Genomic DNA, 17,169 nt, shown 5'->3' with positions numbered 1-17,169 from the left:
ATTAAAGGCAATTAAACAGAGGTTTGATGCATTTGGGACTACAGATGGTGGCCTTAATGCTGAATACATTAGTACTTTGCAGTTACATTGTTGTCTTTACCTTGCAGTCAACAGGAGCAAACCAGGACTGTAAAAATGTGGCTTTAATTGTGAAGTGACCTTTTTACACAAGTGGCCTTAAAGCAAGTTTTTACTGTAGTACAGCACTTAAACCAGTGACCAGTGCAGACAATTGAATGGCTTCAACTTAAGCTTAGTGTGAAGGGGTTCTCATATTGCCTGTTCTTTACAGTTTATTATCAGGCAGGAATAGTTGTTCTGCAAGTCGTTAATGAGCAGACAGAGTGATGGAATATTTTGATTGTTGAAAAGGCAGGGGATTGTTGGTGTAAAGTTGTCCTAGAGCTCAAGGTGATTGTGGTAAATTGCTTTTGTCTGCAGTTTGCAACAGTCATGATTGTGTGTGTAAGCAGTACATATGGAATTTGGTAATTAGGACCTTAACACTTCAGTGGCACAGTTTGAATGAATACAAATACAAAAAAAGGATAATGAAAGAGCATTCCTTGTACTGGTTTGTATTCAAATACATGTATTGGTTGCATTATTAAACATCTGAACATCTGATTCCCTATGACATCAAATCTGTAGTTGTATACAGTTTGTGTGTTTCAAATATAGTGTACATATAGAGGATACACTGTGAAGGTTCATAGAGTAGTGTAGTTATTCCTTGATTGAGGATAGCCAAATAGCAGCAATTAATCCACAAGCCCCCAAAGAGGTTGAGAGGTTTATTAAGGGCTCTACGAGCATGTGTGGTGTTCCCTGTACAGTATATATACAATAGGTTTGAAACTCTGTCTCATAAACTATCTCACCTTCATTTTTGCAAAGATAATAGTATTTAAGTCACTATGCTAAAACTCCATGATAAGGTTAAGATTTCATTTTATTTTATTTCATGCTTCTGAATACAAATTTTAAGAAATTGTATGGCATTTTTGTATACTGCAGTGCAAACATATAGAAGGTGAGTTCTGTGATATTAAAGCAAACAATGAATTGGCAAATTCATTTGAAATTGTAGATTATATTATGGATGGATTTCAGTGTCATTACAAACATCACAGATTGTGCCGCACCAGGTTTCCTGTAAAATCATGAAACTCACTGTAACAGCGGCTTAATTTGATATAGCTTTATATGAATCGCCATATTAAAAGGCATAAAAACACATTTAAAATATATTGATACAGAACTCCTTTTAGTTCATTACATAAATATTTAACACAGCTGGCATTACAACTGTCCTCAGAATATTGACTGTGGTCCATATGTAGTAGGAATGGGTGTTGCATTGATATTAATATTGTATTAAATTATATATATATATATATATATATATATATATATATATATATATATATATATATATATATATATATAGTAACTAAAACCACTTATAGCTTGTATCTGTCTATTAGTAAAAATATGTAAGAAAATGCTTTTATAGATAATTTCCCAAAGTTAAAAACTAAGCCACTGCCAAGGTATTTTTGATTTTTGATTAATTGAAGACTACTCTCTGCAGTACAGTACAATAATTTACTGCACAGTATACTATAACAAGTGTTTCTTGTATTTAATGCAGGGTGAGGCGCAGCTGTGTGACCTGGAAGCCAGGAGAGATGTTGTAGAGCAGATGTCCCTCAAGCTCTACAGTGAGCAGTACTCCAACAGCACCAAGAGGAAAAAAGAGTTTGCTGAAATGTCAAAAGTCAACAGAATAGAAAGTAATAGGTACAGGCAGCAACTCTGTTTTTATTATTTTTTTTTTTTTTATATACCATAGATGCAAATTGCTTCCTTTGTATAACAGATAGTGTTTGTTATACAAAGGAAAATTATGGAAAATTACCTATATGGTAACAGGGTCCTGGGAGACAGTCAACATGGTTTTAGGAAAGGGAGAACTAACTTGCTTGATTTTTTTGAGGATGCAACATCGATAATGGATAATTGCAAAGCATATGACATGGTTTATTTAGATTTCCGGAAAGCTTTTGACAAAGTCCCGCACAAAAGATTAATTCTCAAACTGAACGCAGTTGGGATTCAAGGAAACACATGTACATGGATTAGGGAGTGGTTAACATGTAGAAAACAGAAAGTACTGATTAGAGGAAAAACCTCAGAATGGAGTGTGGTAACCAGTGGTGTACCACAGGGATCAATATTAGGTCATCTGCTATTCCTAATCTACATTAATGATTTAGATTCTGGTATAGTAAGCAAACTTGTTAAATTTGCAGACGACACAAAAGTAGGAGGAGTGGCAAAAACTATTGCAGCAGCAAAGGTCAATCAAAATGATCTAGACAAGATTCAGAACTGGGCAGACACATGGCAAATGACATTTAATAGAGAAAAGTGTAAAGTACTGCATGCAGGAAATAAAAATGTACATTATAAATATCATATGGGAGATACTGAAATTGACGAAGGAATCTATGAAAAAGACCTAGGAGTTTTTGTTGACTCAGAAATGTCTTCATCTAGACAATGTGGGGAAGCTATAAAAAAGGCTAACAAGATGCTTGGATACATTGTGAAAAGTGTTGAATTTAAATCAAGGGAAGTAATGTTAAAACTGTACAATGCACTAGTAAGACCTCATCTTGAATATTGTGTGCAGTTCTGGTCACCTCGCTATAAAAAAGATATTGCTGCTCTAGAAAGAGTGCAAAGAAGAGCAACCAGAATTATTCCGGGCTTAAAAGGCATGTCATATGCAGACAGGCTAAAAGAATTGAATCTGTTCAGTCTTGAACAATGAAGACTGCGTGGCGACCTAATTCAAGCATTCAAAATTCTAAAAGGTATTGACAGTGTCGACCCAAGGGACTTTTTCAGCCTGAAAAAAGAAACAAGGACCAGGGGTCACAAATGGAGGTTAGACAAAGGGCCATTCAGAACAGAAAATAGGAGGCACTTTTTTACACAGAGAATTGTGAGGGTCTGGAATCAACTCCCCTGTAATGTTGTTGAAGCTGACACCCTGGGATCCTTCAAGAAGCTGCTTGATGAGATTTTGGGATCAATAAGCTACTAACAACCAAACGAGCAAGATGGGCCGAATGGCCTCCTCTCGTTTGTAAACTTTCTTATGTTCTTATGTTCTTATGTTCTTATGTCTCAATGGATCAGGCATGTGGGAAGCTGAAGCGTAGATATATCTTTTTAGGACTGTGAGACCTTCCACGTGTGTTTATTTCCCTGAGCTTCTATAAAACCTTCTAAATATATATGTATGAAACATCCTACAGATATAATGTAATTGCCAGTGGTTCAGCTTCAACATGCAATCAAGTTGAAATAGTGCAGCCTTTGACATCCACTGCTTTTTTTTTTTTTTGCATAAACTGAACAAGCAAATGACTGCTCCAGTAACACAGTCAATCACATGCAACAGAAATATTATAGCTACAGTTGTATATTCAATGTGAAATGTAACTAATTTATTTCTGCAAAGCATTGCTTTATCTCCATTTGGATGGAGGTTTTGTTTAAGACAAACTCTGTAGTGCATACTTATATCTTTATGTTTTATGTACATTGTACGTGAATGATATTGACAGACATGTTGTTTAAAGGATATACAGTATATTATCATACTGCTAAATGTATTTTTCTTGTATGTTAGAATTAAAATAATTTATTTATTTTTTTTTTAGCAATGAAGGGAACAATTACCTAACATTTAAATTGCAGTATATGCCAAATTGGGTCTTGCTTGATGTGACTTTACAACTGCCATATTCTCTGCTTTTGAGAGGATTGAAATTAAGAATGACATGTATACTCCAAATGAGAGTGGATCTCATCTCTGTTTGCTGTGATCTTTATATGTTGTACATGGCCACTCTGGATTGGCGTTCTTTCTGTTTTTGGAGGATATCTTAGCTGTCATGTTTTATGCTCACCACTGATGGCAATGATGTTGCAAGCTTCCCCTCCAGCTCATTCTGTGCATCTGTATAGGAATAGGAAACACACCTATTCTATTAATCTGCAGGTGGTTTGTAATTGTGCACAATTTACCAGTGCACCACTGACTAACTTAAATAGAAACTGACAGTATACATTTGGCTTATAGGCTACACATGATAATACGAATTAGTGGTGTAATGCAAAATGTGTTGCTAGTCGTATTAACGAGAATTGACGGTCCTATAAGTATCATAACTTGTCAGTGTGGCACCATGATCTATTTCATGCTAATTGGCTACAACGTACGCCAAGTTAATAATAATAATAATAATAATAATAATAATAATAATAATATAATAAAAGCTAAAACCATTCAGTTTCAATTGAAAATATTATTTTATTCGCATTGTACACCAATATGTATAACTCAGCAGTATGATTTATTTTGTGTTACCACTAGCCTACAAGCTAAAGTAAAAAGAAAGTGTGCTAGGTATTCATTTGATTTCACTACTGTACTGTATACTGTATAGGCTTACTGTGTAGATTTATATATTTTTCATAATGTAATGTGTAGCCTAACCAAAACACGTTAATGTTATTTCAGTGCAATGATGTATACATTTAAAATACATTAAGCACTATAAATGTATGTGTGTGCGATTTAATTTTTGTAAACCCGACACCTCCTTATGTCGGACAAACATATCCGGCTGAGCGAGGGGCTACTGTGTGATTACGAAAAGCTTTTTGATAGAAACATATTTTTTTTATTTGGGGGTGAAGGTGGGGGCCCCCACTGATGAGGTTAAACTGCCTTTCAATATTTATTCGAAAAAATGTCGCACAACTCTCGCAATGCTAGAGATCTCGTTTAGTACATCTACCCATGAGTCCTGACTTGATTCACTCACTTGGCTTTGAATGAAGCATCACTAATCCTTTTAAGCCTCTCATTGTAATGATTAATTTTGTTGAAAACCATAATGATCCTTCTTTGAATTTTAACTGTGGCTACCTATTCAAGAATTCATTGTTTTGACTTCTTGGCCGTACCTTTGCATTTAACTTGTCTTTGGGGAAGACCTGTCTTGTGCTATATCTGGCCTAGTTTTCAATGCCTTGCCATATTCACTCAAGCCTGTCTTAAATGTTGGACTAAGCAGATGTATCTCTCAACCTTGAAGCTGATAAATGTAGGAGAGCTGCCTTTCAAGTGAGGAAAAACAAGACAGAAGCAGGCAAATTCTATTTAAACAAAAAAAGGAAATACTTGCATTGAAAATGTGGATTAACACCATAAAATAAAAAGCTGATTATGGAAATGTGTCATTTTGATGTGTTGTGAGAGGATTCATCCTTTCATTCTCAGTTAGACATATTCTGATTTTGAAAATGATGGATATGGTACAGTTATATTTGGTTATCAACAGAATATAATGCCATTAGTTTAATGTTAATTGAATCTGGGAAATGCATTCCAAGTTTTCGTATATATATATATATATATATATATATATATAGAGAGAGAGAGAGAGAGAGAGAGAGAGAGAGAGAGAGAGAGAGAGAGAGAGAGAGAGACACACACACACACAAGACAGAAGCAGGCAAATACCCCTGTGGCTGATAGGGCACCTGCGGGTCTGCAGAGCTGTGTTGTAATCCGGCACCATGGGTCTGGTGGCTTCGCTGTGGATCCATTGTGCAAAAAAAATTACAGCTTGGCAGGAACACGTTTCAGAGGACGCATGTTCCAGCCTCCGTTTCCCAAGTCGCCAGAGGGTTGCAGAAGATACCAGGATCAATAATAACACAATTGCCGATTCCAAATTGGGGAGAAAACTGTGGTAAAAATCATTGGAAACCAATAAATTAAAACAAAAGAAAAAAGAAATAAATAATAATATGGCATTATAGGAAATATAAAAATAGCCTTGAATGGGCAGGATTCTTCATCAACAGTTTACATCAAATATCATGAGTTAACAATTTTGTTTTGATTTTAAAAAAGAGTTGATTTGTTCATACTTCCTCTAATGTAATCTTTGTAAGATCAATACCTTCTCCAATGGACTTACACAATATGTTAATTTAAAACACTGATATCCAATACAGTCCATATAATATCCTATAACAAGACCAATTAAAAAAAGGAAACTTGCTTAAGAAATAGTATTGGTGAAGTTGACCTCTTTTATGTGCCACACTGATTGATGAGCTGATTAGGTGGTTGTATGTTGTATGTACTGTCATGTCACATTTTTCCATATATCTGGAGAACCGCACATCCAGTTGTCATGGAACATGGTATAACATTATTAAGCATAATGAGCTTGTATGAGTTTGTCAAGCTGCTGGTACCACACCAACTACTGTTAATATCTAATAGGGCAATTAAGTTGGAAACTTCACATTTTCAGAATCTAACGACAACCTTCACTTGAGACTTTTTGGTTTCCAGATGGTAAAGACCTAACACTGTGAGATATTGGATTCATACAAAAAATGTAAGCTGCCACTGCCTAAGTCATACGCTTCTCAGAAACTATTTGAGGTAGTAACCAGATATACATCTCATGTTTTCATTTTTGTGTAAATGTATGTACAGCCCCTAATGACACTGGTGGAATTCATGAGAATGGAACTACATCTGATTAAATAAATTGGCTTGGTTCAATGGTCAAGTGTCCACGGTGGTTCTATGGAGTCTTCTGAGTTTCTATTGCACTGCAATGTAATATGTAATGTAAGACGGTGGGTACCTGTAACACAATAGTCACAACACATTTATAGCTATAAAGAGTAAAGGTAAGCATGTCACATATTTAATTTACAAATACAATCATGTTGCCCATTTATATTTGATCTTAAAAAGCCAGTATGAGACTTTAAAGCAATATTTGCATACAATTTGTATTTATTTTTTCAATATTAACAATACAGAATATGGGCCATTAAACCAGATGGGGGAAAAAATTATCTTACAGTATTTCAATATTCTTTCAGTACAATCCTGTTAACACCCTTCTCAAGTACCATCACCTACTGGATCTACCATACATGATGTTCTCTTTTTTTTTTCTGAGCAGTCTTCTGGATTTTGAATCGGAGTACCAGGAGCTGTGGGATTGGCTGATTGACATGGAATCCATAGTGATGGACAGCCATGACCTGATGATGTCAGAAGAGCAGCAGCAGCATCTCTGCAAGGTTAGCTGAGCAGTGTTACTGCTTTTACCTAGCTATGGAAAATCAGATTAGCCTGACAAGTTTCTCTTCCTCGGAGGACATCTCCACATTCATTGCATGTATCATGGTGTCTATTAGAATTCCCATCCCACTCTCCCCAGCCTCATTTCCATTGCCTGCGTGTCGGCAGCCTGTGCCGACATCATAATTGCCAGAAAGCCCCCTTTATCACATTTCATTAGGTGTAATTTCATAAAAAGAACAAAGATTTCTCTCCCAATGAATAGAAACAAAGAGGGATGGCAATAATAAATAGACTGCAACCAAATGAATAGTAAATGGAAGTAGGGTTTAACAGCATGTGTTTTGATTTGAGGTTTCAGGCAGATTTGTCTGTCCTTCAGATGTTCTCGAAGAAAGAGAGAGAGAGAGAGAGAGAGAGAGAGAGAGAGAGAGAGAGAGAGAGAGAGAGAGAGAGAGAGAAACACACACAAACAGATTTTCCTTGATTCTGGTTTACTGCAACCTCGATACAAGCCTTGTCTCAATGAATTTTTATTAGTTATAGATAAAAACAGGTTGTATTGCGTTAAGTCAATATGTCTGTTCATGATTAAAACAAACTGATTTTGGACCAAGATATTGATTTCATTCCCTGCTCGTCTAATAAATATATGCTATGCTGCTTGTTTGTTATCATTTTCGCTGTATACTTTTATCAGGCTAATGTTGGATTGATTGAAATAAAAAAAATAAAAAATTGGAAGCCTTTTCACAGCCAGGATGTTATCTTCTAACTCTGGGGATTTTATTATGGGCGAGGGGGGCAGAGATTCCTCCTGCAGTAAATCAACCTCATTTAGGCTATTTTTATTGTACTGATTCTGACACTCGTCATCCTTGAATTGCTTTGAGCATATGGCATATTTCAAAGAGCAGATTGTGAATCATAAAGAAATAAAATTAATAACCACCTTCAGAACTGGAAATAACATAATGACAAGAAACAACTACCCCCTAGCATTTTGTTCTGAAATGTTCAATTCTAAACCACAAAGGTTGCATTCAAGGTCAAAACTAATCTTCTCTCACATCTAGGATATTGACCTTATCATTAGTCATTTTTTAAGTGATAAAGTTGGAAATAGTGGAATGCTTAGAAGAAATATGGTTGCAGCTTTTTTTTTTTTTTTTTTTTTTTTTTTAAAGCCATCAGTAAAAATGACTGTGAGCATTAGTATTATAGACCTCATTGTTCAGGTTTTCAGTTTTATAAATAATTATTTATAATATCTGTTTATGCCTACTTTATAAATTCATGCTATACCAAACACAATTAAAATAGTTGTCTCATTTGTTTTAAACCTTGGAACATACATTGTTTTTTATTATGTGAAATGACAACAAATGCCCTTCTTTTTTAGTCTTAAGCTGAAGCAACCAATCCAACACAATTATATTATTGTAGGAACCTGTTTCTATAGCGTATTATAATTTATACTGAAAATACCTAATTTCAGATTGAATCAAGCTGGGGGGGTTTTCTTCAGTTATTACTGTTCAAAAAATGTTTACCGTCATTTTACATGTTGATGTGTTTTATTAAAATAATGAATTAGAATATTTTTTCCATTGAGTACATGGGGTTCCAGTCCTGAACATGACTTATTAGCCTAGGTGGATTGTAAACAAAAAATTGAGCTGGAGGTGTACTGTGGAAAATCGTGTTTTAGGGTCTTTTGATTGAACTAATGCCAGACATTAGTCATCCTTGCGGAAAGTGGTAACCTGGTTTATAAAACAGCTTGGAAATGTCCTGCGAATGCCACATGGTTGAAAGAGTACAAGCAATGGTTCACATCTAATTTCATTCCAATCAGGAGACTTTTTATAAGCTCAATAATGCATAAGAAGGTGTGGGTGGTACTGATACTTCTCACTTCTTGCGTGTGCTTACCTGTAATACATATGTTGCATGTAGTCCTCCTCAAATGCCAGAGCCACGGTAAATACTACAGTTATCTAGATTATTTTTAATTACAAATAAAAGCATAAGGGAAATTACAAGTTGTACCATAGGGGGGAAATGTGATAAAATGATAAATAAAAAATAAATGTTATCCGTTCTCATTTCCATGACAGCATTCATCCGTCTTGGTAAATAAGTGGCATGCAAGGATAAACCTTATGAATTGCTATGTGGTGGTGTGTTTGGGGCGTGTGTCCTCTTTGATTGAATAACACCATAGACCATGGAAAAATATGCAAGCCTTGAAGCAGTGTTGTATGTTTTGTTTGAATTTCACCTGTGGTGTACAAATCTGAGCAATCTCATTGAATGGGTTTGACTGGTAGTGAAAGCATTTGGCTGTAGTGTCAAAGTACAAGAGGTCTTTAAAAAGAAAAAGCCTCAAAGCAGCAGTGATAACTGACAGTAAGGCAGTTTTGGACAAAAAATGAACACTTTGAAGTGAAATTAAAAAAGAAATTCCGAAGCTCCAGCATGCCTTCAGTTTGTTTATTGCTTAAATCAATTTCTTTTTTTTCTTCAAAATATAGTAAATGGCTATAATTATATGTCAGTGTCTAATTATAATTATACAACACAAAGATGTCGACAATCTTACTGTCTAGTGGATAGGCTAATGGGCTTTTAAATGGATGCTTTTGAGTTTTTAACTAAAATGTAATTTTATAACTAATTGTATTCAAATATCTCTGTACTTTTCAAACATCAACAGCTAATAGGTTTCCTTGACAATTTTGATTAATTATCACAAATTAGGCCGGAAAAAAGACACTTGCTTTTGTTTGGATCAGTTTATAAAAGCATACTCATATACAGGCAGTCCTCGCACTTACGACACAATTAATTAGTTCCCTGAAGTCGCTTTGTAAATTGAAGCGTCCTAAGTCGAAGCACATGTTCCCATAGGAACAATGTTATAAATTGGGGTTACGTTCCTGACCCTTAGGCCAGATTATACAGTTTTACAAAAATGACCCGTTATATTGTACTCATGCAAATATTTATAAAGCTATTTACACTCAGCCCGGTTTTTACACGCATATTACTCAGACATCTACCTGGCTTGTTTATAAGTACCAGGGTCTTTCCAATGACATATTCAGTGTGTGTATGCAGTACTCCTAGCAGGAAATACGATCTCTTGAAGTTAAGCCCCTCATCATGTTACAGAGTTCACAGCTTAGGTTTCGTTTTGAGTCAGTTGTTGTTATCAGACATTGTTAACGGCAAAAAAACCCCCAAAAAAACAGTTACATGCATAAAAAAACAACAACAAACAAACAAAAAACGCTAGACTGACTCATGGCGACCACAGCAGGAACTGCAGTTCGGACACCGAGCATGCACGACAGGTCTCGCCGTATCGTAAATACCGTATCGATGTCGTAAAGTCGAAGCAGGGTAATAATGCAAGAGTCGTAAGTGCCGTGTGTCGTAAGATGAGATTCGACTATATTATATATATATATATATATATATATATATATATATATATATATATATATATATATATATATATATATATATATATAATGTAACCTTAATATGTATTTGATGTTATTTATGTATGTGTGTGTATGTATTTTAGAATCTTAAATCAAGTGACCTAAAAACAGCCCAGCATAACTGACTGATGATCTGCATGACTGTGATGTTTTGAAAGCTATAGACAGCACTTGAATGATTTAACCCATTTCCTTTTGGAGACTTTGCTCCCCTTTCCCCTGGATGAACCTCCACTGCTCTCTGTGCTAGGAGTGGATCAAACAAGCCATGGTGAAAGTTTCCCTCATTTGCATCCCTTCTAGACAGGCCTGTCGTACCCTGTGCTGACAGGAAATCACTGTCTTTGTCATCTTTGTCATGATCTCCTTGTGGCAGTAATCGTCCATGTGACCAGGATTCATTCCAGTGTAACTCAGGAGGGGGGCTGGCCCTCGTTTTCGGCAGGGGTTGCATTAACGTGGAGATGTCGGTGTGAAATTGCAGAATTAATATCGGGGAGAGTGAAAGAGTGTAATTAGCACTGACAGAATAAATGATACAGCTATTAGAGATATAAAATAAAAATAATGTGCAGAAAGAAAATCTGTGATAAGTTTATGTAAATGTATGCGTGTGCGTGCATGTGAATATACATATATTGTAATACGTACTTGAACCCAAATAAAATCTGATTAATGTTAACATTTGTCAATTCAGGCTTAACGTATACACTCCACCTCAGATTATATGAATAGGACAACAGCAAACAAAAGATGCAGTGTGTTTCTAAAATGCTGGCCTTAAATAAGTCTCCCAGGCAACAGTTTCACTTCCAAATGTAGACAAAAGTTTTTTTCAAGAAAATTACCATTAATAAAACCCTTCCGGGACAGCTTGCAACAATCCATGCCACTTGGCAGCACCCGTGCTAACTGTTCATTTAAAGAAACATGTATATATTCACTTTAGGTAAGACAAGGGAAAAATGAATAAAAAATACATCATGAAATCACTAATAATGCATTTAAGCAAGACGAGGCACATATTAGCAAGCATGATCGTCATGTGTATTGCAGAGTAAGAAAAGGCCCAGCTTTCTGTTCTTTTTTTGTTGTGCAATTTTAATGCATACAGACTTATCAAAGTTTGACTGTATTCCTCCTTATCTGCATCTCTGAGCCAGACTCGAGTTGACTGGTGTGTTTGCGCTGGCACTGTGTCACTTTCTGACACAATCACTTATTCAGGGTGCCGTTACAGCAGGGGGCTTGGGCACTTACCAAATCTTCTTCCCCAGAGGGACAGACACTTCACTCCACAGCAAGGGTAGTGCGCTGAGGAGAGCAACAGAGATCCATTTGATGCTTGCAATATATTCTAAAGCAGAACCTGTTTTTTTTTTTCATTTGGATGCAACTCTGGGCTTTGTAATAGAAGAAGCAAAGAGCTTAGAAGATGAAGCCAATATTTACAATACAGTATAAGAAATTCGAATGTGCTGTTAGAAAAAAAATTAGGTTTTTTATGTTTATATTGGTTCCAATTAGTAAGCTGAAAAACAGAAACATATATATAGGAACTTAAATAAGAAAGAATCAGCCCAGCTGCCAATGGCAAGACAGAACACCACAGCGTTTCTCTGTAGCGGAACATTCCTAGCTTTACTCATTTGGCATAATAACATCTTAAACGGTTCAGCAAACAATGTTAATCCTATACAAACTGGTCACTATAGTAATATGCTTATTTGGTCCACTAAATGTTATCCTCCGCCAATACACCAATATTTTACTTTTGTTTATATTTTATTATAGACATTTAAAAATTAATAGTTTGAACTAGATGTTTCAGTGGAGAGAAGGACCCCTGCTGTTATGACATTGTAAAGCCCTTTGTCAGATTTTTTTTGTCCAAATCTGTAGGTGGCCAGATGTAATGGTACAGTACTGTTCTCAAGATAATATATTATTATTATTATTATTATTATTATTATTATTATTATTATTATTATTATTATTTACTGCACTGGATTATTTTTCATCAACACATTTATGGTATAATTAGAACCACTGATAAAATTGTATAGGTTATTTTACAGAATATATATATAAAATTCAATATTTAACACATTTACGGTATCCAGCTCGGGTTAATCAAAGAGATTGTGTTTAGACTAAAACAGAATTTCATGCATTGTACTACTCTGGCTCATTTGGAGTCCTTTAAAGGCCAAAAGTTGCATACGCCTCAAAAGATACACTTTCTTGACATTTCTGAGAACCTTGGAGGTGAAGGTTACAAGTAATCGATTATTCCTTGTGATGCAGTAGATAGAGCAAAGAGCCAACAAGTGAACAGTGAACAATTACAGATACAGTAGCACCCAAATGGGTAGTTTGCAGAAATGGCTGATTCATCAGCCAGTGTTGTTCAGTAAAATAGTAGCATGGGTTTTGGGACTCTGTGCTTTACATAATTGGTGCCTGTATCCATTCCCTACCAGTTTTCTCAGCACTTTTAGTTTTATATGTTGTTGGCCATGGAAATAGAACTTGGCATGATACAGTAGTTCACATTGAAATACTTCTTATCAAAAAGATATATGTTATTGTTGTAAGGTGGTGTGCAGTGTTTACATAATAAAATAAAAGAACGCCCCCCCATAAAATGCAGTGGACATAGGGTTAATAGCATGCCCAGATCTCTATACTGTATTCAGCCTAATAGCAGGTACAGTATAATGCAGATGGCTGCTGCCCATTCTTGTAGCTAGCTTGTGACCTTGAGAAAATACCTGGGCGTGGCAAGTCAGGCCCTAGCACATCCAATATAGGGCCTCTCAGAGAGACTGCAGATACGTTTTCATTTGTACCAGCTCTCATGTGATTATACTGTACAAACAATTGCCCATTAGCCAAGCAGAACTAATTAAAAAAACTGCACTGAATAGCCTTCAGATGGATACTACCTTTTCTAACTACCTCCCTGGGGTGTACTTGAGCTACAGTGGCTTAAAGCGCTAGCCTTTCACCTCCAGAGGCTTGCCTGTGTATCCATCTTGCGTCACAAGAGAAATATGTTTGGGGTTTTAATGTAGTCCCAAATGAGCAGCAGTTTGAGTCACAAAAACACAACACAGTCCTGCAGTTTGGAATAATGAAGTTGGGCTATGGACCGGTCGTAAGCAGGCATGTTGCTTTAGGCAAGAGATGGGTTGTCTGTCTTGCACCATGTCAGACTGCAGAATATGCTTTTAGTCTCCTGTACTTCACGAGACGTAAATTCACACACATCGAAATAAAAGGCATTTAAAGGCAGATACACATTCTCAAATCAGTCTGACAAGTCTTTCATTTTTAGTTATAAGAGCCAAAAGGTCTCATACAAACAAACAAACAAACAAACACACAAATAAACATCCATGCACAAATGCAAACATAAAATAGTTTGTGAGGTGTTGACTCCTGCACAAAAATATATGGTAGCGTATCTTTGTTTTATTTATTTATTTTTTCATAATTCTTTGAGTTTATCTGTAAACAAGGTTGTTCATTCTCAGGATTCTTACAATATTGTCTCCTGTCAGTAAATTAGATGTAAAACGTTAATAAGGTTTATACAAGCCAAGCAGTCCAGTGGTTTTCTGTGAAAACTGACCACTGATTGCCTCGAGCCAACTGCGAGTCCAGCGTTGCAGACTACTCTATTTCAGACCAGCTAATTACAAAGGTTATCATAAACTCCCCTGCTGGTGCATTCCAATTTCAGATTGCCTATGGTGCTTCAAAAAGCACATGAAGCCAAAAGCACAGGCTTTTTTATTTAATGTAGAAATATTTATTAATTTTTTTAAATATAATTCCTTCACATAGAGAGGATACTAGATGCATTAACAACATAGAAGCTTCTCTGCAGTATAAACCACATGTATTAGCGCTCTTAGTTTGAATCCTCCTCTTGATACAAATGGGTTTCAGAAAACTGAATCCTCTCCATCAGTTAGACCAGAGCAAGGAAATGAGAGCTGTGGGGAACCTCCCAACCAGCTCAATGGTGTATTTCAAGTGCTTGCAGATAAAGAGTCCTACAGTGTGATATTCAGTGATGTTTTATAGGGGTTTCTGCAAAAATGAACAGATCCTACCTCACACTGTGGGGTTTTTTCACAACATAGACACAAACTAGAGACAACCCTGGATTTATTACATCAGAAAGAGGAAAGGAAGGGGGCTCAAACCCTGTTAAGTAACAACTTAACATTAAATACATTTTCCAAAGGATCCATCAATTCTCTTTAGTTTGTCTTAAGGCAGCAACATTCTCTATTTTATATCTACTAAATTAAGATTTTCTGCTTTAAAAGATGACAAGTCCTCACTGGCATGTGGTAATATATGTAGAGATGTGTGCACCGGGATTCTGGGTATTGATTGGAAACACATAGTCTTTTGGGCTTTGCTGTTTGATTCGTTCAATTTAAGTTATATGTTGCTATAACAACACTTGAAAGAGTAGATTTACTGTAGGTATTAAGTTCTGTCTCAGTCTCAATTGGAGATTCGTGCTCACAAAAGACCAATCCAAAGTGCGATTCAATGGAGCTATTTTAAGATCGGGTTGTCACTATTTGTAATTCCCACAGTGTATAGAATGAACTCTGATGACGACATATAGAAGACATATGGCATATCTGGTTTTGAAAAGAACAGTATAATATACAGGGTCACTTCTAACACTTGTGTGAAATATGAAGTATTATTATTATTATTATTATTATTATTATTATTATTATTATTATTATTATTATTATTATTATTATTATCATTATTTCTTTCTTTCTTAAGTATCACAATACAAAATATCACATTACAGAATATTACATTACAGATAAGTGCAGTTATAAAATACAGTAAAATCAGGAGGGAGTTGCAGTAGTCAAGGCGGGACAGTACCAGAGCCTGAACTAGGCAGTGAGGAAGGGGAGAATTCTATGTATATTGCTGAGGAAGAAGTGACAACAGCGTGCCAGAGTAGAGCTGTGCTGAGTGTAGGAGAGGGAGAAGTCGAGGGTAACACGAGGTTCTTGGTGGATGAGGAGGGAGAGGATGGTGAATTCAAGAGGAACAGAGATAGAGAGGTCAGTGGGGGAGGAAGAGGGGAATGAAAAGGCGGTCCGATTTGGAGAGGTTGAGTTGGAGTGGATGCAAGTGCATCCAGGAGGAGATGGCCGAGAGGCAGGTAGAGATACAGGAGGAAACGACGGTCAGAGGGGGGAAAGGAGAGGAAGATCTGGGCATCATCAGTATAGAAATTATATGAGAAGCCATGGGAGGAGATGAGGGGACCCAGGGAGCGGGTGTAGAGAGAAAACAGGAGGGATCACAGGACTGAGCTTTGGGGGACACTTCTCGAAAGAGAGCAAGAGGCAGAAGGTGAGCCACGCCAGGACACCTGGTACATGCGCTCGGAGAGGTAGGCGGAGAACCAAGCAAGAGCAGTGCCGGAGAGTCCCAGGTCAGCGAGGGAGAACAGGAGAATAGTGGTCAGCTGTGTCAAAGGCAGCAGAGAGGACGAGGAGAATTAGGACAGAGTATTGCAGTGAATACCTATTTAAATGTATTGTATTTGTAATGAATTGTTGAGAGGGGTTGTTTTCAAAGTATATTTGTGCTTATAGGCGCTGAAAAGCCAGCACTCAGTCAAAAAATGGATGCCTACAAAACTACAATAACTGTTATTTCCGAAGTATGTCCACCAGAGGGCATGATTCACTGAACGTTTTTTCAACAGACTAAATAGAGTGGTTGAAAAGCTGTGTTTAAACATTCAGACATCTCAGTTTGTTACTTCACTGAACTGTGGCCATTCTGGTAAACCTAAACACTTTGCAGCAGGACATTCCCATATTAAGGTATTTTTGAATTTACAGTCTTTTCTGAATTTCCTGTTAAACCCTGTCACTGTCTAGAAATGTATAGTTCAGGCTCATCTCTTCAGGTCACTGTACACAATATGATCCTGCTTCATCACATTTTCTTTGGCTCTCTTCCTTCAATTGGCTGTTTATTTCAGACATACTGTGGAACTGCAAGATTCTAAAGAGCTGTATCTGGAGCGCAGGGGTGGCTACAAGGCCAGACTTTAATAGCTTATTTTGCCATTACCAAAAATGATATCTATATACTTTGAAGTCACAGTGCTTTATTGCAGGCAGCATGCTATAGATAAGTTAATAACTTCTGACTCAGACTTACATAAGGCTCTTTTACTTGCATGCTAATGCATTGCCCATATGTTTGAACAGCACATCATTCTGACTTAAATTCGTACCTATTCTTACAGAGTAATTCAGAGATGACCAAGCTTGTGTGCAAATCAGAGACAGGTCTGATTTCCCTGGCTCTGAGAGATGTGTTTAAATATTTAGCAACATTGTTGGTTCAACATTGTTTTTTTCTTATTTTGTTTGAAAT

General features: G+C 36.4%; 1 protein-coding gene across 3 annotated transcripts in view; it reads left to right on the top strand.

Annotated features, from left to right (window-relative positions):
- Positions 1-17,169, top strand: part of LOC121324116 (A-kinase anchor protein 6-like) — a 115,607-nt gene that overhangs the window by 62,776 nt on the left and 35,662 nt on the right. For all 3 annotated transcript variants that reach the window (XM_041265598.1, XM_041265600.1, XM_041265599.1), the window contains exons 8-9: positions 1,655-1,803; positions 7,083-7,203. In XM_041265598.1, coding sequence (XP_041121532.1) covers positions 1,655-1,803; positions 7,083-7,203 — 270 coding nt within the window. The remainder of the gene's footprint in view (positions 1-1,654; positions 1,804-7,082; positions 7,204-17,169) is intronic.

This window comes from Polyodon spathula, chromosome 12 (assembly GCF_017654505.1).
Source record: "Polyodon spathula isolate WHYD16114869_AA chromosome 12, ASM1765450v1, whole genome shotgun sequence".
Lineage (NCBI taxonomy): Eukaryota > Metazoa > Chordata > Actinopteri > Acipenseriformes > Polyodontidae > Polyodon > Polyodon spathula.
The sequence above is the reverse complement of the archived record's forward strand: the minus strand, read 5'-3'. Positions and strand labels throughout refer to the sequence as shown.